Genomic DNA, 24,573 nt, shown 5'->3' on the forward strand with positions numbered 1-24,573 from the left:
AATATTTATTAAAAAAAGGACTTGCTGGCTATTTGCACTGAACATATTGATGTGTTCTGGTGTTGTGCTATGCCAAGGAAAACAATCAGCATCTTCAAGGCTTTTCACACAGCTCCAGCCCAGCTGAAAGGCAAGCAGCTCTCAGGAAGCAGTCCAACACCAACACTGGCTGGAGCACACAGCCTCACCTCCTCCCTGGCACTGCCACTGCCTCAGGCAGCAACAGGAACACAGAGCAGCCCTGCACAGCTCCAGCACACAGCTCCTGCTCTGCAACTGCTCCCACCAAGTCAGAGCTCAGGTCAAGGACTGAAGCATCCCCCACTGAAAGTCCTCACTCAGGTATGGCAAAAATCCACAAAGAACAACTCAGTACCAATTCTGGTGTTCCATCACCTGCTAATCCACTGGGTGCTTTGGCACTCATGCAAGTGCCACTGGAAATATTTACAAAGATGGTTTTTGGCCAAAAAAAAATTTTAAAAAATCTGCAACATCAAAGCTGAACCTTAAGTCTTCAACTGGGTTAACACTTCTTCCTTAACACAGCAACACAACATCAGGAAGCCCAACTACATGAAACAGCAAGAACAAAGTAATCAGTTGCAAGAAGTTATTTTCTCTTTAAAAGAAAAGATGATAGAATTGCTGGGGGACATAAAAGTAAGATAAAGCTTTACAAATCGTATAGGACCAAGGAACTAGACAAGTTTCACAGGCTGATTGCAAAAACCTCTAAGTTTCTTTAGCAAACAAAGTGTTCTCTGCTTTTCAAAACATGCCCCATGTTTATTTTGATGAGAAACCAACCAGTTGTGTACTTTATCCCACAGACTGGAAGAAGCAGACTTAAAGTACATAAAACTAACAGCTGGTGTAGTCTCGAGTTCTCAAAAATAATAAAAAAACAGAAGTCAACAGTAGCCACAGATATGTGAGCATAAACAGCTATTGAACAGAAAAAGCTTTCAAAATCCCAAGTTAACTCCACTGGAAAATGCCTCATTTGACTCACAATTAAGAATACCAACTTTAAGCTAAGAGCTACCAAATTATGATCTACCTAAAAATCCCCCAGAAAATAAAAATGCAGAGCAGATTGAAGAATTAATAATAATTAATAACAATAACAGGTCCCTGGCTTGCTGATGTAAATCAGTTTACCCTGGGTACACAATGACATTATTCAAATGCAGCCACAGCAACATCCCTTCGGAGCATGGATGAGCTGAATGACAATAAACCTCCTTTTGGCTGGAGGAATTTTGTCAAATTTGGAGGATTTTATTGAAGGAAATTTATTGGAATTTATTGACAAATTTGGAGGAATTTATTGGAAGAAATTTATTGACAAATTTGGTGGAATTTATTGGAATTACCCAATACATTTAGGTTCTTGGAGAAGCATGATTGGGATGAGGATAATCAAAACCTCCCAGGCTCTTATTAAAAAATAAAAAAATAAAAAAAAAAAAAAAAAAAAAAAAAAAGAAACCAAGCCCAAACCTCTACACTTAAATCTACATCACAGCTTTAAGAAGAACCCAACAGTTTTAAATCCACCTCCAGACAAACTCTTTCTGCAGCCAGGCAGACCAGAGCCGACCTCCAGGGAAGCTGCAGAGGTAGGAGCGCTGTGATTTCCAAGTGATTCCTTCTGGCAGCTCAAACCTTCAGCTCAGAGCAAATGGTCTCAAACAGCACCAGGGAGGGAAGGGGGTGGCTGAAAACCTGCATGTCTGCCTGGCAGCCCACACAGAAAAGCTTTGCAGGGGCTGGGGGGACAGGAGGGAAGCTCGGCACATCCAGAACGCCAACCAGTCAAAGCAATCAGATTATTTCCCTAGCATCCCAAGCTAATTGGAAATTAAACCAAGTGTGTAATGGAGCTAATGAAATACAATGTTCTGCTGCTTGAAACAGGAACCTCTGGCTCGCCATGCCGCTAAAGTGAAGCGGAAATGAAGAAAAGGAGGAAAAATGAAGGGGCTCAGAGAAGGCTGAGGGAAGGCAGCGCTCCCTCCACAGCTGCAGGCTCCTGCCCTCAAGGGAGCCCAGGCTGCAGGAGCTGAGTCTGAGGTGCTGACATTTCAGAGAGCACTCTGGGCTGGCAGGGTACATCTGTGCCATCAAGCACAGGCTCCCAGCTGGGAGATTCAGAGCAGCCATGGATGGGTGTCTCACAGGGCCACTCATTTTTATGACCATGCTGTGTGCCCAGAATGTCCCTACCAGGTGCTCTCCAGAGAACAAGACCCCTCATCCTGTTCACATCATCACTTTTATCTCCAAGCCCTCCTTATTCTGCTTCCCTAGAAGGAACCATTCCCTAGCCCAGGAACCATTAACATTTCTTACTTTACAAAAGAATTCTTCCCTGTGAGGGTGATGAGGCCCTGAGGTTGCCCAGAGAAGCTGTGGCTGCCCCATCCCTGGAAGTGCTGAATGGGGCTTGGAGCAATATGGGACAGTGGAAGGTGTCCCTGACCATGGCAGGGGATGGAACAAATTGAGCATTAAGGTCCCTCCCAACCCAAACCCTTCTGTGATTCAATGATTCTATGAAATGGCTCAACCCTGCAAGTCAGAGAGCCCCCATGAGCCTCTCACACTGTCAGTGCTTGTTTATATGTATAGATTTAAATTAAAGCTCTGGGAGACTCACACATTCCCAGCTCCTGATCACATCCCAAAAACTGCCTGGGTGGGGAAGACCTCCTGGCTTGCTTTTTGCAAGTGGGCTGAATTTTTATGCAAGGGAAGTTAAGTGTTATACTTCCCACGGTGTGCTTGCCCTAACTGTTTTGGTTTTTTTTTTCTGCACTTCCCTGCAGAAAAATGGCACTTTGTGGCAGACTGGAACATCACTCCTGCTCTCATATCCTTGCAAAAATCAGGATGTGTGAGCTGTAAGGCAGGAAAACAAGCTTCCCCCAGCTGTTGAAACTCTTGTGGTAGGTGGGCAAGAAGCTGCTCCATCACAAGGGGCTTCTCCTTGGCACAGCTGAGCCCTCAGTGCAGGAAATTAAACTCCACAGGAAGACACAAAGGGTCTGCAGCTCCCTGTTCCCCTTCCAGAAATCACAGTGGTGTGATCCCAGTCTGGATCAGGCACCTACCAGACACATCAGAAAGGTTTCGCTTTATTTTTTGCAATTTTCCTTGCAGAGGCTCTCGCTGGCACCATCCAGTGGCAAATGGGCTGTCTCTGATCTGAGCTGAGAAAAAAGGACCAGCTAAGCACCAAATTCCTTACACAGCCCTAAAAACGGGGGTGCAGAGATCCAAAACATCACAACCACAACATTATCTGACAAATGGTACTTTTCAATAGCTAGAAGTGTCTGTTCCAATGGGAAATAACATGCAGACGCATGTCAACAAAATTCCCAGCACACTGGTTGATGTTAGAGATCCTGGAATGATCTGTTCAGCAAGATTAATACTTTGGAAATTAGGCACATACTGGTGGCTGTAATTGGAAGGAGACAAGTCTCTGATAGATGAATTTGTCAATTAAGCTTTATAAATCATGGATCTGGGAAGACAAACTCTGGAGCCATGGAAATTCACAAATTACCAAACTCCTCACCTCTCTGCCAGTACTGAAAACACAGGGGAAAAAAAAAGCACAGCTTTGAGGGAAGATGCTCAAGAGCTGTATCCTTCATACCAAAACCCAACCAAACAAAAAACCCAAGTCCCACATGCATGCTTGAAATTCCCTCAGACCTCTTTAGGCTGAAAACACCTGCTCAGTAAGTGAGATTCCCCTGCAGGAGCTCATTCCAAAGCCAGAGCTGGTTTCAGCAGCACAACAAGGGGGTCACAGTGGGAAACCAGAAGCTGTGCCACCAGTCACAGGTGGCAGCTCTCCCTTTCTCCCTGCTCTAAGTCTTTGCTGTGCCTGCTGCCACACACACACAGCTGGTTTCTGCACTGCCAGGCAATCCCCCACATTTCCTCTCTCTAGCATCCCACCACACATGAACACAGCCACTGCTCAGACAGGCTCCTCCACAGCTTCTCCCCATCTCTCTCCCAGCTTGTTGCTGCTTTTGGCTGCATAGTTTACCAGAAGTGTTGCTTTTCCTTCTGGACAGCCTCATGGAAACAGCACAAGCATCCATTAGAGAGCTCCAAAGTGCCACCACCACCACTCCTCAACAGCCCCAAGCAATGTTCTCATTCACTGCAACATATCCATCACTGGGTAAAAGAAATTCCACCCACAAATGCCATCAAGTGTCTCCCAGAAGGAAATATTATCTCTACTTGCAGCACAAACATTATAAAAAACCCCCAAACCACACACAGGATCAATTCAGACATGGTTGGAAGACTTCAAGATCCAGCCTGCATCTGCAGTACTTGGATTGAAAAGAAGAGGGGTATTTTTTTTGGCCACAGGACAGAAAGGGAATCCTGGAGCAGCCCCAGGCTGATGAGATGCTTCAGAGCCCACAGCTCCCAGCAATATTTAGCTCCACACTGGGATGTGGATTTTCAAGTCCTTACAACCTTCATGAGCAGGAATCATGAATTCATCCAGCAGTGACAGCTCACTCCTCCCACCAGAAGAAAACACCAGCTGCAGAGGGAAAACACGGGCCTGGGAGAGTCCCCATGAGGAACAAGAGACCTCCTGTGCCCAGGGAGAAGGTGCTGTTCCACTCCCTGCTGGATAAGACAATTCCCACATCCCTGACTGCCTCCCACAAAGCCCTTTTGGGACTCAAGGGATCACCAGTTTCTCACCAAGGGGTTCTTTTCTCAGCTTTAATAGAAAGAGAAGGATAAAATTCCTGCAGAGGACAGGCCCAGGAGGCAAAAGCTCTTTTTTGTCTCTAAACAGGCTCCTTCCTCAGGACATCAGCTCAGAGACATTCTGCTTGCTAGCTAGTAGGAAAAATAAAAGGAAGATCATCTTCCTCCATAGGGTCATCCAGGAAGCTTCCACACATGCACTGGAGCTCTGGCAGAGAAGGAACCCACATCCCTTGCAGGAGAACACTCTGATTTATCTCTACAGGTTTTTAGTCTCATCTGTGAGCTGTGGAAACTCAATACTGCTGGAGGGAATCTGGATTAGATCAAGCTGGACCTCCCCACCTCCACTGTCAGATCTCAGATTCCCTTCTTAGTGTTAAAGGTAAAAAACCTCCCAGCTACAAGAGAGTTTAATTATACCCCACACACTTGGTGCATTTACTAATCAATTATGTGATCTCAGCCTATGCTGAATCCCAAGAATGTTTCTCACAATAAATTGTGATGTAGAGGATGTAAAACACAGCACAAAAAGTCTGTACAGTCCACAAAAACACAGAACAGCCACACCTGAAAAACCTTGGATCCAGCATGAGGAAGGAGAAATGCTACAGGAAGGAATTAAAAACTGAACAGCAAAAACCTAGAAAATAGCAGGGAGAAGGTGACATCAGTTAACTTAAGCCATGCAGATAACAGAGATTGGCAAGGAATCTATTGCATGGGTTAAAAGTTACTTTAGAAGGTCAAGGATTGAAAATATTTGGAGAGAAAGGTTGTTCCATTCAAATGTTAAAAGACCAGTAAGGTTTTATATGGATTTCCTCTCATGTTTTTCTGCTAATATTTACATTCCTGAAGAAAACCAAGTGCAGGGATAAAAAAAAAAACAAAAACAAAAACCCAAAAAAACCCCAGGAGGGAAGTAGTTACAAAATAAAGTGTCTAAAGATAGTCAGCTTTGGTTCTGCTTTCAGCTGCTGCCATCTCGTGGTCTGCTCTCCCTCTCCTGGGCTCAGCACTTCCAATGCTCCAAGGAAGAGCAGTCATTGCAAGGCCAGAACAAGACAGCAGCAGGAAAAAAAATAACAAAAGAAGGTTTTTCCATGACTTCAGAGAAGCTCTGGCCACCAGTAGGAGTGAAACACTCCCACCTCTCTCCCCTCACTGTGGCCTATTGCTGGCTGTGAACAGTGTTAGGCAGTAACAGGGCACAAAGACTTCATTTTGGAACCATATTTTTGTTAGAACATGAGGATTATGGGAGAACAGGCTTCTGAGTTGAATTTTAGCCAGGTTACCAGCAAGAGAGGTGCTGAGGGCTGAGCAAGTGCAGCAGCCCAAGGCAGCCAGGCCCCAGCTTTCTATTCCTCCAGTCCTGCCTCTGCTGAGCTTCATGTGCAGAAACGCAGGGTGAAAAAAGAAAGATTGGCTTAAGACAGCTCTGGGAAGAAATGAGGGCTCCCCCTCTATGGAAGGATCCTCTTCAGCAGGATCCCAACTGATAAAGGGCAGTCATAGGCACTTCAGAGCCATCTGGAAAATGAGATTAAAGACTTCGCCACAATCAAACTTCTGCAGGGCAACTGAACCCTGCCCTTGTAAAGGGTTTTGGGCCATGGTCTGCATAACACAACTCAGAGAACTCTGCTGCCATGGCAAGAGCCACCAGCCCACCTCACCAGATACATCCCTATCAATATTCTGCAATTAGAAGTTTGAATTAATTCACCCAGGGGCTGCACCTGCACAGAAAATCACCTCATGTGAACTGAGGTAACATCCTGACAACAACAACAACAACAAAACAGATAAAGGGGAAAGAGCCCTGGCTCTGCACCTACAGCACCTCAACAGGACTTCAATGCCCTGAACATCCCCAAAGGCTGCTGCTTTATTAACACAGAATAATGCCATTAATCCAGAAATATAAAGAAAAAAAAAAGAATAAACCCAAAATGTTTCTGAGAAGGTCACCTCCAACTTAGACATGCTTATGATGAAGGTGATCTGAGCCCAGAGAAATATGCACCCTGATCCCTGCACAATTATGAGGCAATTAGTGAACCACAGATGGAGATGTTCCTCTACCAACACCCAGCTAAAATGCTTAGAGCTTGCTCATGTGCTAGAGGCAGCCAATTACAAAGCCATAATAAAACCCTTCTTGAAGACTATTTTTCAGCTGCAGCCTTTTTTAGCTCCTGCTCAAAATCCTCATTTCTCAGAAGAGAGAACAAGTGTGGATTTCCCATCTCAAAAATTCTGCTTCATTAAGTGTCTAATGTTGCCCATTTCCACAAGCCATCAAAAGAGGAGAAACATTTATAATATAAATATGAATGAGCTTGGCTAACAGGTTGCAGTGATTGAGATGCACCATTTACAGAGGCATAGGCCATCAGAAAAGATCCATCTGTACCATTCCTTCCAGCAATCTTTTCTTTTTGATAGCCAATACTGATACACACATTTTACTTAAAAAGACCTTCTGGGCAGGACTGCATTCCAAGGAAAAATACCTTAATAAATATCAACTTGCACACAAATATAACTTATTTGGCAAACACAATTCAAGGTCATCAGGAAGTTTCACATGGGGAAAGCAATGAAGTGGATGGTTTGACCAGGAAGATGAACCTTAATTAGGGGTGGATGGTTCCTGTACTTTTGAGGGAGCCACTGTGCCACAAAGGAAGGAATTTCCAAGAGGATCAACTTAACTAAAAGGTTAGTTAAGTTGAAATTTCTACTAAAATTTCTTTCTTTCTTTTAAAATTTCTTTTCCTGTTCTACTAAAATTGTAGCCAGATTAAATATTATATTAAATCAGCAGCTGCCTAGACAAAGAAAGCGCCTTCAAGTAGTCATCAATATTCACAGAGAAGCCTGGCATAAGAAAAAAAAAAAATCAGGGAGGCAGATAAAAAGAACAACTTGTAAAAGAGCTGGATATCAGAGAAAGAGGTGTCTGTACCTCCTGAGAGACACCACCACTGAGACTGCTGCCTGTGACAGTCAGACACCTCGAGTTTTACTGTCTCTACAAAGTCTTACAAAGAGCAATCAGCAGCCTTCACTCTCCTGCTAAAGGGGGTGGCATCTTATCACCTGCACTTGGTTTATCTCAGGTGCCCAAAAACTACAGCAGAACAGAAATTCTGTGGTTTGACTCATGCACCACAGGGAGAGCTGTTAAACTTGCCCTAATAACGTGAGATTATTCCTTTAACCAGAGTCCATTCTCTAAAAGAGCTAAAAAAGCAGCAGTCACATTCTTAAACTGTGAGTTAAACTGAGCTTCAAAGTTTTCTTCCCTGCTAAGGGTCAGGCTGATATTGGTATGCTCCCTGGGTTCCAGCAGGAAACAGTATTCAATGGAAGGATGATGCAGTGGGACACTTCAGTTCCTTGGCCACCACCTTTTACTCACAAAATAATAGCAGGAGACACCTGGCTTGGAAGTGGACCCTTCACCAAGCATAATTAAATGCTGATTTAGTAGGTAATGTACTCCTGTGAAATTCCTGGTCATGATCTCCACCTCTCCTCTGACAACTCATTTAACTTTATTAAAAACATTAGCATTGATTTTCTTCACTCATTACAAGCCAGTGAATTTATCTGCATTAGCAAATTAATTCATCCAAACTCTTACTCCAAGAAGAGCCAAAGCCTGCAGGAAAGCAAGAGCTACAAGCTGTCACCAAGGTAGCACCATCACATATTTCTTGCTCTTCTGACTCACCTAGCCAGGAAGTTAAAACAGGCAAAAGCCCAAACAGATCAAACAACAGAAGATACTCCCTGTTTTCTGAGGCAACAAGTGTTCCTTAACCAAAATCATCTCAGAACCTTTCACATTTATGATTTCCAAACAACACAAACTCAAGCATGTGGCACTCACATTCTCTGAACGTGATTCCTTTGCCCAGGATTTTTCTCCTGGGAAGCTGAAAGGCAATGAGAGAAGCCTCAGAGAAATGGAAAGCAATTCTTATCTCATTTGCTTCTCCTGTGTTGTGCTCACATGTGAAATGTGTTTAAAGATTGTTTCCCCACAGGTGATTGTTTCATTGGATGTAAGTTGGATGTGAGTTCTGTGAATTGTTTTGACTCATTTGCCAATCAGGGCCAAGCTGTGTCAGGACTCTGGAAAGAGTCACGAGTTTTCATTATTATCTTTTTAGCATTCTGTAAGTATCTTTTCTGTATTCTTCAGTATAGTATTCTTGAATATAATATAGTATTATAAAGTAATAAATCAGCCTTCTGACAACATGGAGTCAGATGCATCGTTCTTCCCTGCCACAGGAATTTACAATAAAGCACCGTGCTGGGAACACCTTACCATGGGATTGGAGTCTGCAATCAGATCCCGCAGGGAATCCAGGAACCCTTGGTCCTCCACCATCTGGGCATTGATGTCATGGAGCTTGGCCACACACACAGCTGCAGTTTTCCTCACGTAGGGGTCCTCATCCTTCAGGCACTTGCGCAGGGGCTCGCACAGGTACTCGGTGATTTTGTCCACGCGGATGCAGCCCATGGTGCGCACGGCCAGGGCACGGATCAGGGGGTTTGGGTCCTCACAGTCCTGCACACGACACAAACACACCTGCAGCAGCAGATTCCCTGTAACCAGACTGCTCTTACTTGAGCAGCATCTCTCTGATTGCATGCTAAGTGTCAGAACCCAGGAAATTCCTCTGACTGCCCTGGAGGACTCCAGACCCTGCCGGGGGGCTCAGAGCCCAAGGCCCCTGTGCCTTTGATTTAGCCCTTGGAAAAAAACAATTACCAACGTTTATATGAAGAATTACAAGTCAAGAAAGTTTAAGTACAATAATAGCTAGTTTGTCACTGAGTGGAAAATAGATTTTTGAGGTTTTTAGAATGGGGGCCTGGGGTCCCAAGATGGAGGAATTTGGGCGTGCCATGTCCTTTTTCCTTGTTCTTCCTAACCTCCATCTTCTGGGTGATGATGGCATTTTTAGATTGGTTTAGAGTAGAAGCTCACTGTCTAACATAGGTGATAGGTATTGGGAAGTTATTGTAAATAATGTACAGAGTAGTTTTTAGTATAAAAGATAACACCAGTGTGCCTCAACCGACCTGGCAGACAGACCTCAGCGGGTCAGAGAAAGAATTTTATAGATAAGAAACAATAAACAACCTTGAGAATGAGAACAGAAGAGTTTTGACTCCTTCTTCAACTGCTGGGCTGGGAAAAGAGACTTTCTAACACATCTTGGGGTCACTCTGACCAGCAGAGATTCTGAGAGCTAAGAGCCAGGCAATTGTTTCAGATCAGGGGTAAAAGGGTGCTTGCTGCTTAGCAGAAATATTTAACTCTGTCTTGAGATGTCTCCTGTCCCTTCATTCTCCCAGCAAGGCTGCTTTCAACATGATCCAACAGCTAAGCTGGAGAGGCAGCTCTCAGCACCCAAAATCTCACAACAAAGTAATTTACTGATTTCCAACCTTCCTGGTTTAAAGGAGCAAGAAATAAAATGGGGGAAATCAACAATGCAACAGTCATCAAGGCCTGTTTCTTAATGGCCAAACACAAACATCCCTTAAGTTACAACACCTGGAGCACTAAGCAAAGGCTACTCTAGAGGTGCTTTTCTAAAGAGGAAAAAGAAAAGGCAGACAGGAATACAACGTTTCCTACTCCAACCCTACATAATTTTCCATGCATCCAATCCATCTACATCTCTGAGCTCCTCCAAATCAGCCTGTAAAAGGATGGCTACAGAATGACCTACAAAAGCATTTACCTTGCACTGTTCAAACTTCCTGCAGCTGAAAAACTAATTTAAGGTCTGCAAGAGAAGTGACACATCCCTACCAGTGCATTCTCCACCTTGAACTGGGAAGTGCTGAGTTAGTGCAGACCAGTATCAACACTTGCTCTTCACTAACACCTGTCCCTCAAGCTGCCAAAAGGGACACCAGGCTTTCCTCTGCAGGGCAGGAGATGGAAAATATCATTTTGTTAGTCCATTCTAACAGAATTGCACTTTAAAGACAGACAATATTCTTTCCAGAGAGGAAGACAGGGACATCCTCTCTGACCAGAAGAGCAGACCTCTCAGCTTAGGTCTTCTCACCTCCTTCTGCCTCAAGAATCACAAAAGAAACTTGGAACCCAATCCCATTCCCCAGTGTCTCATATTTTATAACACTACAAGGAGTCTCAAACTTCTTCTAAGCACTAGGTTTTATCTTGCACAACATGAGAGTGGAATAACATTTCCTAGATAAGGAGAGGCAACCTGACAAGAGAACTAAAGGCAAGCCAGCAATCAGGCTGCTGTTTTTCCAGTGAACTGTCTCTCAGTTTCACCAGAGATAAAGGTTTTCCACACAGAGCACAGCTGGAACATTCAAACAGGAAGTTTGATATCCATGTCTCAGACACTACAAAGGCTGGAAGATGAAACAGATAAAATCTGTTTTCCAGTAGCAGAAGTTGGTAAAACAACAGAAGCAGCTTTCCCTGGAGCAGGCTCTCTCAGCCACTCACAGGGCTGCTGAAGTCATCTCCTCTGCAGTAACCAGAAGGAACAACTGAGAAAGGACTCAGATCTGGTGGATTCAGCACCCTCCTCTAGGAGCCCAGCCCCAAAGCAGAGATAAAGCTCCCAAAGGACAAAGAGATGTGCTGGCAGGCACTGTGCTGGACCCTCTCCTGATGTGCCAGGGGAGCAGGTTACCTTCACAAAGCTGTTGACAGCCATGATGGCCATGTCTGGCTGGCTTTTGGCATAGTTCATCAGGTACAGGTAGACCAGCTTCTTCAGCTCCAGGTTGTCAGTCTGCATGCAGTTGACAACATCAGGGAACAGAGAGCTGGATACACAACACAAGGATGGAATCAGAGAATTGTTCAGGTTAGGAAACGCCAGCAGTTCCCCCAGCACTGCCACAACCACGTCCCCAAGTGCCACATCTAAACACCTTTAAAAACTCTGTCAGGGATGGTGACTCCACCACTGCCTGTTTCAATCCCATCTGAACCTCCCTGGCACAACTGGAGGTTATTTCCTCTCATTGTCACCTGGGAGAAGGGACTGACCCCAGCTGCACCCTCCTGTCAGGGAGTTCAGAGCGTGAGAAGGTCCCACTTGAGCCTCCTTTCCTCCAGGCTGAGCCCCCCCAGCTGCTCCTCATCAGAGCTGTGCTCCAGCCCATCCAATGTCCTTTGTGTCATGAGGGACCCCAAACTGACCCCAGGATCTGAGGTGTGGCCTCAGCAGTGCCCAGCACAGAGGGACAATCACTGCCCTGCTCCTGATATAGGCCAGGTGCCATTGGCTCTCTTGGCCAGCTGGGCACACAGCAGCTCATGTTCAGCCACATCTGACCAGCACTCCTGGTCCTGTTCCATCTTTCCAGCAGCTCTTCCTCATTCCTGGAGTGTTCCATGGGCTGTTGTGACCTGACCTCCTATCACTGAGCCTCAGCCCATGCACTCAGCCTGCCCAGATCCCCCTGCAGAGCATTCCTGCCCTCCAGCACATCCACACTCCCACCCACAAAATAAAAACCAGAGGTTGCATGGCATGCAAAGGGGACAGTAACAGCACCAAGGAAGCCAGAAAAACAGGAGTTCCACTTTAGGCACCCTGCTGTTTAATGAAAGGTCACCTTCCCTTCCAAAGCAGTTTGCAATGGCTTTTATAATAATTTAATCTCTTCTACAGCTTTAACATAGGAGAAGGTGAAAATGCCATTTCCTAAACATGAACTAGGGAGTTCACCAAACAAGGAAATTCTACCATGCCAGCCCTGGAATCCACAAGAGGAAAAACGTTGCTTTAAAATGTTTTGGTCATGCAGGACACTTATGAAGAACCTGCCAAATTCCAGACTAGCAAAGTCCAGAGTGATTAGAAGCTTAAACACTGACAAGCTGGGCTTCACTCAAATGTCAAGCAGCCATCTGTAAACAGCACTGCAGAATAACACAGGAAGTTACACAGAGATTCTGCAGCTCCCAGGTTTGCTGTGGGGATCTAAAGGTGATGGGTAAATGCTGCTGGCAGGAAAGATTAGGGTTTTTTTCCCTTTCAGTTTATATGTTCCTTCATTCTATGATGAAGTCATGATGCTGAATTTGCAAGCTTATATTGATTTCCGTGGCAACAGACCAGGCTGCTGTGAATTCAGAATTACTGATTCTCTGCTGGGCTCCAGGAACAGGAGGGAGAAAGGGAGAAAGCATTCATCCTAACAGGTTTTTCTGGTTCTCTCAGAAAACAGTATTGGGGACAGTAAATGCCAGTGTCCTTCAGCTGCAGTAAGACACAGGTTCAATTTTAACATCAGCCTTTTTAAAATGCAGCTTAAATTTATGCTGTGCCAGATAAGGCTAAGAAAAAGTTGGAATTACCTTTGTAACATTAAAAGCCAGGACAGCAAGCAGCAAGAAAACATCACCTAAAGTGCCACACAAAATGGATGAATTCTGGGTATGCTTTAGATAAAATGGGCTCTTGGCACTGAGCTAAACCCACACTGAAAACAGTTGTTTCTCTTGCTTTCAGTGACAGCAAGGAGTTTGAGACACCTGTGACTGAGGCACAGCACAGGCAGGGACACAGCCATCCTCAGCTGTTCCATGGACATGTGTCACCACACCTGAGTCCCAGGACAACCTGAGCTGCCACAGGTACAAACTGCTTTTACCTGACATCCTTCCCCACAGTCATGGCTGCAATAACCTTCTTTACAGCTTCTTTCCTCTTCTCTTTCTTTTCATTGTTGAGTTCAGCCTTCAGTTCAAAAATCTCTCCTGGCAGAAGGAAAAAAAACAAAACAACCAGATTAAACCTCTCAGAAGAAGAAAAGGGTCTTGTTTTAGGGGTAATTCAAGAGTGAATTTTTGCTTTCTTGGCCTTTTATGGGAATCATAAAGCTGCCCCAGCTGCACTTGGAAGCTGTCAGACCTTGTGCAGAACATGGTTCAGTGAGAAGCAAAGCTGCAACACTCCAGGGACTGATATGACTCCACCTTGCAGAGGAAAATGCCACAAACAAGAACCACGCTGCGTGTGGCAGCTCTCCCACCTCCAGGACACCAAATCACATCCCTGGAGCATCTGTTTCTCTGAGGCAACCATTACATAACCAGCATGAAAAGATACTTGGAGATGCCAGATTCGTGCCTGCAAGAAACAAACTAAGCTAGGAATTTTGCCCAGACTTTTTTAAGTTTTGCTCATCATTGAAAGCTTCCTCAGAAAGTTGGAGTGGAGCCCAAATGCTGTGGTTCCTGAAACAGGACAGCGTGTGTTTAGTCCAGTGGAAAAAAGCTAAAAAGACAGAGCTACCACTAACAAAAGCTGCATGAAACAGAGTCTGTCTGGATTCCAAGGCTCCCAAAGCAGCATTAATTCCTCCAGATATGACTGTGTAGAAAGCCAGTTCAGGCTGGGTCACCAAAGTGGCAATCACGTTATAGAATAAAACAAGATGTGCAAAAGGCTGTTTATCAGGCCTGCTCCAGGCAGAGCCAGTGGTATGAGAAGGATAATGCTCCCAACAGACAGACAGACAGTCAGACAGCTTTCCTCAGGAAGGACAGCCAGCAGCATTCCCACTGGGAGCCACAGCCTGAGCACATGTTACAAATATCCAAATATCCCTGACAAGCTCTAGCACCAACTTTCCATTCCTACACTTGCTCAGAGCAGCAGCACTAATTAAAATTTGACACAGAGAGACTGCCAGGGACTCCAAAAAAGAAGAGAAGCTGCTGCAGTGCAGAGACCACTCGTCATCCCTCCTGCCTGAGGAAGAGCCTGGCATTACTCACCCAGAGCTCCTGCCCTGGAGCAGAGCTGAGACAGCTCCAGCTCTCACCCAGCCCAGACTGGCTCCCTGCAGCCAGCCCACAAAAACCTGCCTTCAGCTCTGAACTTTCAGAGTTACTCCTCTGAAAGATGTCAACTGCATTAGGTTCATTGATGAGCTCATTGTGAAGCTTAATGACACATAAATACATCAACAGTGTGGGTTTTTTCACTGGCAGGCATTCAGAGGGAGCACTCAGCCATTTTGCAAAGGAGAGGTTAATGCAAACCATTTTCCACATCTGCTGGAGAATGATCAGGCTTAAATTGCACTCAGCAACAGTGTTTTGTTCAAGAACAGGTTAGAAAATGTGCCTGGGACAGTTTCAGCAGAACAAGCCCTGCCCTGAAGCAGCTGAATGAGTAAAGTGATCCCCAAAAGCCTTTCCAGGATTCCCATTTTTAAGGGCAGCAGCTTGTCCTGAGGTGAGGTAACCACCACACCTGCAGTAAAGGCACAAGAAAGTCAAACAGTGCACCTGAGCTTTGGAGAAAATGGAAGCAGGAAAACCCTTTATGTTTGCTTGACGTATATATCCAAAATATTAAATTCCCCACATCAGCTTAATCCTGTGATGCCCAGATTAACAACCATCCCTAGCCTGGCACCTGTTAGCCCATAACCAGAACTTTGTCTCTGCACTCAAATCCCATTGCTTTGCTTTCTGATCCTTGAAAAAACAGCAATTTGGGTCATTTTGTGAATCACAAAAACGTGTAATACCCCAGCTTTGTCTTTTGTCACCATGTGACCTACTTTGGAAGTTTCTCCCTGGATGATTAAGAAGAGAAACAGGGACAGAGCTACCAGAAAAACACACAAGTTCTCCTGCCTGCAGTTAAAAAAGCTGTGTAAAAATAACCACCCACCACCTCCAATCCACTGCACCAGCTCAACACCAACCTTTTTTATTGGTTGTGAAGTATTTGGAGTCCGTCATGGTTCCAGTTCCTTAAAACACCTGAGAATATGAGGAATAAAAGAAGAACAAGTCAGCTCCAAATGCAGTTTGGTGACAACAGCCAGTTTGTGAGGCAGGAACTCGAGCAAGGACGGTTGGTGAGTGAAGGAGGAAGCAAAAGCTTCACATCCACAGGCACGAGTTCCCCAATCTTTATCCTGCACCTGCTGCTGGCTTTACTTGGCAAAGGCAGGGATTTAAATGGCTTGGTAAAAACACAACAGTGGAGCTCAGCCCAGCTTCCTAAATTCTCAGTCACAGCAGGCAAAAGGTATTTTTTGAACTCCTTATAACCAGCAGATGCTGGTGTGCTCTGCAGCTGTCTTTCCTGGGTACACAGATTCATTTTCCAAGGAAAAGCACATCCAGTGTCTCGCCTGGCAGGAGAAGTCCATGTTTCAGACAAAGGAAACTGTCATCTCATCTCCCCCTAACGATATCTGCCTGTGCTGCATCTGATGGAAGGCACAATTAACCCCACTTGCAACACCCACCCCCAGGCCTTTCATTGCTTTCCCTGCTTTTGTTCCCAGCAGATGCAAAACAGTGGTTTTTGGTTTTTTTTTTGAAAAGAGAAACCATTACTTTTCAGTTTTCTCAAGCTTGAAATTGAAATATTTCTCTGCCAAGATCTGACATCCCACCTCTGAGACACACACACAGAGCTCATTATTTCAGTGCTGCTCTGTTTTTTTTTGGTTTTTATTTTTTTTTGTGGATGGAAAAATGCTGTTGGAGCAGCAAATGCTCAGCAGAGCCACAAGAGTGGTCTCACCAGTACTTCCCTTGCTCCACAGAACTAAATTAATGCCTTGGAATACAGGGATTGCCCAAACATATGTGGATATCCATAATTTCATTCTTACAATTGCTAGCCCTGTGACAAATATAAAGCAATTTTCAAAACAAGCAGAGTGGGCACTTGTACTGCTTTTGATGAAAGTCTGTATCAATGCTAGGAACTATGACCCTAAAACCATCTCAAAAAGGATTTTATCATTTCTTTCCTCCTTTTTCTATCTTTTTGGCCCCAATTCCCCTTTTCTTACACATCCTTCCATGACCTTACAGGCTGCCAGCAAAGCAGTAAATCATCTGTTCCCTAAATGCTGCCTGTCTTGCCTCTAAACCCTGCAGGTCTTGCTGGCTCAGCAGCAAAAGGACCAGCACAGCTCTGAACTCCAGGACTGCCCAGCAGTGCAATCCAACTGTTCTTCCTTAACCCTTTCCTCCCTCATCCCTTCACCAACCCCAATGCCATCACCCTCCCATGTTCCCCCATCCACCTGGATCAGCTGAACACCCCAGCAGTTGAATTCCCAGCAGCTGCTGAGGGGCACTGCCCCAATTTCCACCCTTTTTTCATGGGATCATCCTGTCCAGTTGCCAAACATCTGGATGAGGATCAACCTGTTGCTTTTCCCAGCTTGCTGGAGCTGCTGCCTGCCCTGTTTCCACCTCATCCAATTAGGCTGAATGACTGGGTTTGCTTTGATTTCTCTCCCTTTCTGCTCCTGCCAAGCCTGTGGAGACAGCTCTGGAAACACATTCCTCGTGCAGAGGAGGTTTAACCTCTTTCCAAAACAGAGGCTGGGTTGGGAAAGCCACAATGAGTGTAATTTTTCCAGCAAAAATCTCACAGCCCCTCCCTGAAAGCAGAGGCTGCTGTGGAGCTTGTATTGTAATTAAAATCAGAGCCTGTGTTCAGCTGCAACATTATTGCTGACAGAGTCCTTCGGGTTTGAGCTCAGCTTAAAAGGAAGACTTAAAATGTTTTTCTCTGCCAGAGTATTTGGCACAGTGCCATGCAAAAAGCACTGAATGTGGCCTCGATGTTCTTTGTTTGCATTATGTGGGGATTTGTCATCCAGGGTCACATCTCAGCTGAGCTACTCTAATACAGCTTTAGCTGGGGCCAGAGCAGCAGATTAGAGAGAAAATAGAGGGGGGGAGGAAAAAACCCAACCCAAACACCATAAACATCAGCCCAGTTGAATAAAGCTACACACAGAGAGGAAGGAACCCTGCTGCATTTCAGAGACGGTCATTAAACCCCAAGGGCAGCACATTATGTTGTTTTCCTCCTTTCAGATATTGTTGTTTTTCTCCTTTCATATACTTGGAAACATGAAAAATCCTAGAAACACTCAGACAGGGCCAAGCACAGCTCATGGCTCCTCTGATGGATGCAAATGAGAGGTGGCTTAGGTGAATAACCAACCTGCCCTACTCCATGTGCAGCACAGGAAAAAGCTCCTTTTCTCACAAGCACCCAGATTGCTGCTTCATGTGTGTCAGAGCTTGCTTTGCACACTGTTCAGAGACAGCCTGCCAGCAGCACTGGGTATTATCTCATCACTAACAATCTCAGCGTGCTTTACAGCAAATGGAACCAGATATTTCAAACACTGCTGTTTGTGTGACTGCAGAAAATGCCAGCTCCTTGTAAATCTAAAACCAAGGAGAGCCAAGGTAAATTAGAACATCATGAACAGCCTTGTATTTTCAGAAGAAAAATCTGCTTTAGACTGCCCCCTCCTCACTATTGTTCTGTGCTGAGATGGAAACAGGTAAGAGCAAAAGGCTCCTCCTGATCCAACCCCAGCAAATCAGAAGAGATGAGAGGGAGGAATGGCTCCAGAAAGCTCCAGCAATGCTCAGTGCTACCAACAGTGCCTTGACATTTCAATACAGACTGAACCAAAGCAGGATAAGCCTCCTCAGCCCAAACCCACACAGAAAACCTGACCCTGTGTCTGAGCAACACCTGCTTGACCCCACACATGATCTCAGTCAGCCTGACCCACTCCCCAGCACTGATCCCACACAGGAGGGGGCAGGTTTAAGGGCCTTGGGATTAAGGCAAGCTCCTGGACATTGAAACCATCAATCCCTAAATCTCTCCAGTGATCCCTGGTTTAACTCCAGTGGAAGTGGTGCCACCCATTTTTCCTGGAAAGCCTCTCAAGGAGCTGTGTGACAGCCCAAGCGTGGCCCAGGCCAGGAAGACAAACAGAGCAATGGAACCTGGATGGCAGACGGGGAGCTGTGCCTGCAGCCCTGAACTTGTGCTGGCACGACAATTTTGTTCCCATCTTGGGGACCAAACACCCCCTTGGTGGTGCCCAGTCCCTGGAAGCCCCATCCCAGCCCCTCCCACACCTCCAGCAGGACTCCCAGCACCCACCCACCCTTCACTGGCACCCCAGTACCCCCCTCAAGCCCCCTGCCCACCAGCCCTTCCCCCTCAGCACCATTCCCCAGATCTCTCCCAGTATGCCCCAGTCACAGGAGCATTCCCCACAAATCCCAGTTCCCCTCCTCAGCACTCCCAGTCCCTCTCAGCACCCAGCCCTTATCCCTGCTTGCTCCCACCAGTATCCCAGCACCTTGCAATACTCATTCCCATCCCACCAAGGCCCATCCCAGTCCAATCCTTCACCCCAGACCATTGCCTCCTTCCGGGACCCACTGACCCCACTCCTCTCACCCCTCCATCTCCTCTGCAACCACCTGCCCAGTCCTCCCTGTGGCCTCTTCCAGTACATCACCAGAGCCACTCCCAGTGCCTCACCAGCGACTCTCCCACTCCATTCCAGTTCCCCCCTCCCGGTACCGCCTCCCAGTGCCCCTTCCCACCTTATCCCAGGTGTCCCTCCCAGTGCCCCTCACCTCTCCCAGTGCCCCCTCCCACCTTATCCCAGTTCCCCCTCCCAGTGCCCCTTCCCACATACACCAGTCCCCCCACCCCTGGTCTCCCCCCGCTATCCCCTCCCAGCGCTCTCCCATCATCCCCCAGCCCTTCCCTGAGCAGTTTCTCTCCCCTCCCTATCCCAGTTCCCCCCACCTCCTCCCGCCATCCCCTCCCAGCACCCTCCCCACCCTATGGCGGCACCCCAGCACTGCCCTCACCCCTCCCAGCGCCCCCTCAGCCCCTCCTAATTTCCCAGCAGTGTCCGTACCCGCCCTGCCGCAGTGTCCCGCCGCTGACCCTCACCGTCCCCCGTGTCCCTCCCGTCCCCTCAGCCCCGGCCCCACTCACGGACCGGACTCACCGCTGCGGGGGCGGCGGCGGAACCGGAAGCGGAGGGGCCGGGCGGACTTGGATCAGCGAGATCAAACCCTCCCCGCCCAGAGCGGCCGCGCCCCGCTACCATAGAGCGGCGGCAGCGGGCGGAACGTCGGCGGCCCGCGCTTCCGGGAGGCGGGGCGGGGCCGAGCCGCGGCGCCCCCTGGCGGCGGGGCGGTGTGGCGGTGTCGCGGTGTGTGATGGCGGAAGTGGGCGCTCACCTCACGGCCGCCCCGGCCGGTGAGGAGCGGCCGTCCGTGTTCGAGGCGGTGGCCCAGGACAGCCTGATGGCCGCCGTGAAACCCGCCCTGCAGCACCTGGTCAAGGTGAGGGTGAGGGTGAAGGGAGAGGTGGGAGGGCTGGCGTGCAACTCCGGCCGCATTCGCAGGCAGCGGGACAGTTGTGAGTCACCTGGGTTTGAGAATTAGAGGCGTCGTTTACTTCTGCTGTGATTTATAATTTAGCATTTTACTCTGCCTTCAGGTCCTTCCCTGTGAGGGTGGGGAGGCCTTGGCGCAGAGAAGCTATGGCCGCCCCATCCCCGAGGGTGTTGAAATCCAAATTGGACGGGGCTTGGAGCACAGGGATAGTAAAAGGTGCCTGGCTGGAACCAGATGATCTTTAATGCTCCTTCCAACCCAAACCGCTCTGATTCCTTTTGGTTTGTGTCCCTTTTGCAACAGGTGCTTGCTGAGTCCAATCCTGCCCGGTACGGGTTCCTCTGGCGGTGGTTTGATGAGATTTACGTCCTTCTGGATTTGCTGCTCCAGCAGCACTACCTGGCCAGGTGCAGCGCCTCCTTCTCTGAGAACTTCTATAGCATGAAGAGGATCCCCATGGGAAACGGCAGACAGCAACCTCTGGCCACAGCTGGCCTGCCAAAGAGGCACCACTGGAAATCTCTGCTCCTGCTGGTTCTTGTTCCTTACCTGAAAGGAAAGCTGGAGAAACTGGTGTCCAGCCTGAGGGAAGAGGATGAATACTCCATCCACCCTCCCTCATCATCCTGGAAGCGCTTCTACAGAGCCTTTCTAGCTGCCTACCCCTATGTGAACATGACCTGGGAGGGCTGGTTTCTTATCCAGCAGCTGTGCTACATCCTGGGTAAGGCTGAGCATCATTCCCCCTTGCTGAAGCTGGCTGGTGTCCGCCTGGTCAGGCTGACTGCAGAGGATATCCAGGCCCTGGAGAAGAAATGGGCTGAAAGCACCTCAAGTCAAACACACAGGTATGGCAGAACCTGGCTCAGGTGTTGCTCTCCAGGGGGGTCTGTGGGTGTGTAAATTTAGAGGTGATGCTGCAAGGTAAAAGTGCCTTGTTCTCCAAAAGTTCAAGATGAAAGTTCACACTGACAAAATAGGCTCCAAAAGGGTGTATTGTGAGCAAAAATAAGGAAACCAGTAGCAGGGATTAGCTTGAAACGATTTTGTGGTAATAAAATTTCAGACTTTGGGGGTGTTTTTGGGCATGCAAGCCTTTATTCTGTTCAGTCTTCCCCTGCACTTTTCCAGCAAAGGAGGTGCAGCAGTTGCAGCAATGTTGCTGAAAGGATTGAAAGTTATTTCTTTGATTTTCCTAAGCAGCAGCTAGTCATGGCCACACTGAATACCCTGTGAAATGGTGACCTGGAGTGAAACACTCTGTGCTCCAGGATCCTTCAATCCAAATTATTCTGATTTAGACTTCTGAAAAAAACAGGATTTGGATTTCCTTAAAATAAAAACAAGAATCCAAAACATCCTAATAAGTGCAAACATAGGGACACAGTGACCAACTAATTTAGCATTAAGGAGCTGTATGAAGCAGTCACTCCCCAGGTGCTTTTCCCCATGGTTTCTAGATGGATAAATGTGCAGCAGTAACCATCTCTCCCTGCTTCTCTCTGCTGCAGCCTTTCCTCTCGAGTGCAGTCGGCCCTGAAGAGGGCTCTGGGTGCCGTTGCCTTCTCGCTGTCCACCGGCCTGTCCGTCAGCGTCTTCTTCCTCCAGTTCCTGGACTGGTGGTACTCCTCAGAAAACCAGGAGACCATCAAGTCCCTGACAGCCCTCCCCACCCCTCCACCTCCTGTGCACCTGGATCACGAGCCCAGCTCAGCTGTCCTGCCCAGCCTGAAGTCCGTGTGCCCCCTGTGCCGCAAGGTGCGCGTCAACGCCACGGCCCTGGCCACGTCCGGCTTCGTGTTCTGCTACCGCTGTGCCCACGGCTTTGTGAAGGCTCACCAGCGCTGCCCAGTCACGGGCTATGCTACAGAGCTGCAGCACCTGGTCAAACTCTACTCCCCTGAGAGCTGAAGGGCTCCCAGGAGCCTCCAGCAGCTCTTTGGACATCCCATGGAAGGCTTCAAACAGCTCCTCGGTGAGCTCTGCAGCACTCGGTGGCTCATCGGCTTTGCTGCCTTTGCACGTTCTGGCAATGCTCTGCCCTTTGTTGATAAGCTGTTCAAACATCCTGGCAGTTGCAGAGGTATCACACAGCCCCAGCCTGTCAGCCAGCACAGAAATGCCTTAAAAGACAAGCTGAAAGGGAGAAAACATTGATTTGGATAAGAGGAATGTAGATGTGAGGATCAAAGACCAGCACTGGTGCTGCTGGAGGGCATGAGCCAGCAAATTAAAGAGGTAGGGAAGTTCTCCAGGCAGGTTTTTCTTCCCTAGGCAGCTTCCCAGGCCCTTGTGCTGCCCAGGGTGAGCTCTGGCTTTGTCAGAGGTGGAGACAGGCTTAAACCTCTGCTCTTCAGCCTCCTGCATTTTCAGGCTCTTCACCCTGGAATTGAGAACATCACCCTCCTAATTCCCATCAACGGTTCCAAATTAAGACTTTTGACTGTTTAAGGGAACACGATGGACAAGAGGAATGTGACATTTTCTGCACAAGAGAGAAAATGACAAACCAGATTAAAACAAACTCCCAACTGATGAGAATGATTTATTGTTAAATAAGTCTTTGCATTAATTATTATCTGCTTTTATAAAGCAAAATTCTTTCTTGATTGAGAACCTAATTTAATTCTTTTCTGGTTATTGGAAAAACACTTTGCTCCTCTGGGGGCTCTATTTACATAAGAGAGACAAGACTAAAGCTGCTTTCATCTTTCCATGTGATGGTAGTGGATGTAAGTTTAGCATTTTGTAGGCTGAGAATCTTTAATGTCTGAGCATTACATTGCAATTATTCCAGTCCCAGCCATGTAGCACATTGATATCAGAACAAAACATCCTTCCACTGAACACAGGAGGAAAGAAAAGCTGTGTGGCATGGCTGGCTCTTGCTTGCCAGCTGATTTTTCAGATGGAAGGCTGTTTTCCTGACTCTAGGGAGCAGCAGTGCTCCAGATATCACGGTGACAGGGCTTAGAGAATACAAGAGCCAAGTTTCTGTGCAAAGTCCAGACCCCACTCTGGTCTTTCCAGATTAAGAGCTATCTCCTAACATTTAATCCACTGAACCAGGCATCTCATTTTCCCTCCACTTTAGCTCTGTTTCAGAAGATAAAAGTCTCCAATATTCTCCTTCACTTCTAAGCAAGAGAGTAAGGTTATTGAATAATGTGGGAAAATGCAGTAATTTGAATCTTCCCCAAACCCCTAATAAATGAGATTTGTTCCTGATGTTTTATTATCTCTGTACACCTCCCTGACCCTTCTACCTGTGCCCCTGTGGAATAATAACAATAAAAACTGTCTCATTTCTCTCTTCTCCAGTAGGAATGGGGTCCATGAAGATACTCCTCTTCCTTTAGAGAGCCAGTAAGAACACACATGTCTTACTGGAGGACAAATCACATCAAAGTGTGAGATTTTCTGAGGTTCCAAATCACTTTTTACTTTTTGTTAATGTCCTGGTGACTCCAGTGCAACAGCTCATTTAATTAAGCATTTGACTGATGATTGCTTTTCAGGATAGGTTTATTTCCCTTTTATCCTTCCCATACTTTCCAAGGTACTTATCTGCTGCTCAGGGAGAAGCTGGGCAGGTGTGGGACACTCACCCTCAGCACTGCAGGGCTCTTGGGGAGGTTCATCCTCCCTCTAATGCAGAATTCACTAACACACAGCAGTTATCTGATCCCACACTGCTCCAGGGCCTCTCCAGCTCCTTCTCCCAGGATTAATGCCCCTTCCTCTCCCCAAAATGTCCACCTGCCAGGCCCTGGCTGCTTTCCACTCCTGCACAACCCCCTGTCCCTGCCAAACTTGGATTTGGCCACCTCCAGGACCTGCACAGAACCATCCACATCGAAGCCTCCCATTTCTGAGCAGGTGTAATTTCTCCTTTACACATTAAATTGTCCTGCAAAGCTTAGCTGAGTAACAAGCATCAAACCCACCATGGTGACAGGCTCAGCAGATACCTGACAGATTTCTTGTGCTCCTGGAGATGGCTGCAGGATGCCAACTTGGATTTGACTCCTTTGAAACCTCCTGTCCTTAGCAGCCAATTAATACTCATTTGTCAGGTTTCTTGCCTTAAAACTGAGCTACGAAAGCAATTTGGGTTATAGAAAAAAATCCCATTTATCTGCTTTTTAACTGCATTCTTAAAACCATGACTGGCTAAGGATTGACAAGAGAAGTTTTTTCAGGGAGCACCAACTTTATTAAAGCAACCTTTGGACTTACATCCTAATTTCTACAGAGTGATTTCTACAGAGTCATGTACCACATACACCCTCAGGATGCTTTGGTGTTGCTCAATACAATTTCATCAACATTAACAGCAGCACTGGAGTTGTTCAGTATCCACTGCCAGGACTTGACTTTGCAAGTCTTTAAAAAATTCTCTGGTGAACCTAAGGCACATTCACAACTCATCAAGGCAGTGTTCAAAAAATTAGAGCATGAAGCAACTGAGCTTTTGCTATTTCCTTAACAGAAACAAAGTAGCTTCTCCTGTTAAGGGAAAACCACTG

General features: G+C 46.9%; 2 protein-coding genes across 5 annotated transcripts in view; one reads left to right on the top strand and one right to left on the bottom strand.

Annotated features, from left to right (window-relative positions):
* The window catches only part of AP2B1 (adaptor related protein complex 2 subunit beta 1), a 77,991-nt gene extending 58,257 nt beyond the window's left edge, over positions 1-19,734 (bottom strand). The window contains exons 1-5 of one of the 4 annotated variants that reach the window (XM_036394968.2): positions 19,651-19,734; positions 15,538-15,595; positions 13,468-13,573; positions 11,493-11,628; positions 9,122-9,367 (exon numbers count right to left, since the gene is read on the bottom strand). In XM_036394968.2, coding sequence (XP_036250861.1) covers positions 9,122-9,367; positions 11,493-11,628; positions 13,468-13,573; positions 15,538-15,574 — 525 coding nt within the window. In that variant the 5' untranslated portion in view covers positions 15,575-15,595; positions 19,651-19,734. Of the gene's footprint in view, positions 1-9,121; positions 9,368-11,492; positions 11,629-13,467; positions 13,574-15,537; positions 15,596-19,557; positions 19,577-19,641 lie in introns of those variants that run through there. The other 3 variants (XM_036394965.2, XM_036394966.2, XM_036394967.2) reach the window with 3 other exon arrangements.
* A 130-nt stretch (positions 19,735-19,864) lies between these two features.
* On the top strand, positions 19,865-23,367 carry PEX12 (peroxisomal biogenesis factor 12). Its single transcript, XM_036395410.2, has 3 exons — positions 19,865-19,990; positions 20,348-20,892; positions 21,556-23,367. Exons 1-3 carry the CDS (start codon positions 19,865-19,867, stop codon positions 21,953-21,955), a joined length of 1,071 nt encoding a protein of 356 aa, XP_036251303.1. The 3' UTR covers positions 21,956-23,367.
* Positions 23,368-24,573: the final 1,206 nt, after the last annotated feature.

The sequence above is a fragment of the Molothrus ater genome, chromosome 21, assembly GCF_012460135.2.
Source record: "Molothrus ater isolate BHLD 08-10-18 breed brown headed cowbird chromosome 21, BPBGC_Mater_1.1, whole genome shotgun sequence".
NCBI lineage: Eukaryota > Metazoa > Chordata > Aves > Passeriformes > Icteridae > Molothrus > Molothrus ater.

Coding starts and splice junctions, on each gene's coding strand:
- PEX12 (XM_036395410.2), top strand. CDS start 19,865: ATGGCGGAAGTGGGCGCTCACCTCACGGCCGCCCCGGCCGGTGAGGAG. Junction 19,991..20,347: donor CCCTGCAGCACCTGGTCAAG/GTGAGGGTGAGG, acceptor CTTTTGCAACAG/GTGCTTGCTGAGTCCAATCC. Junction 20,893..21,555: donor ACCTCAAGTCAAACACACAG/GTATGGCAGAAC, acceptor TCTCTGCTGCAG/CCTTTCCTCTCGAGTGCAGT.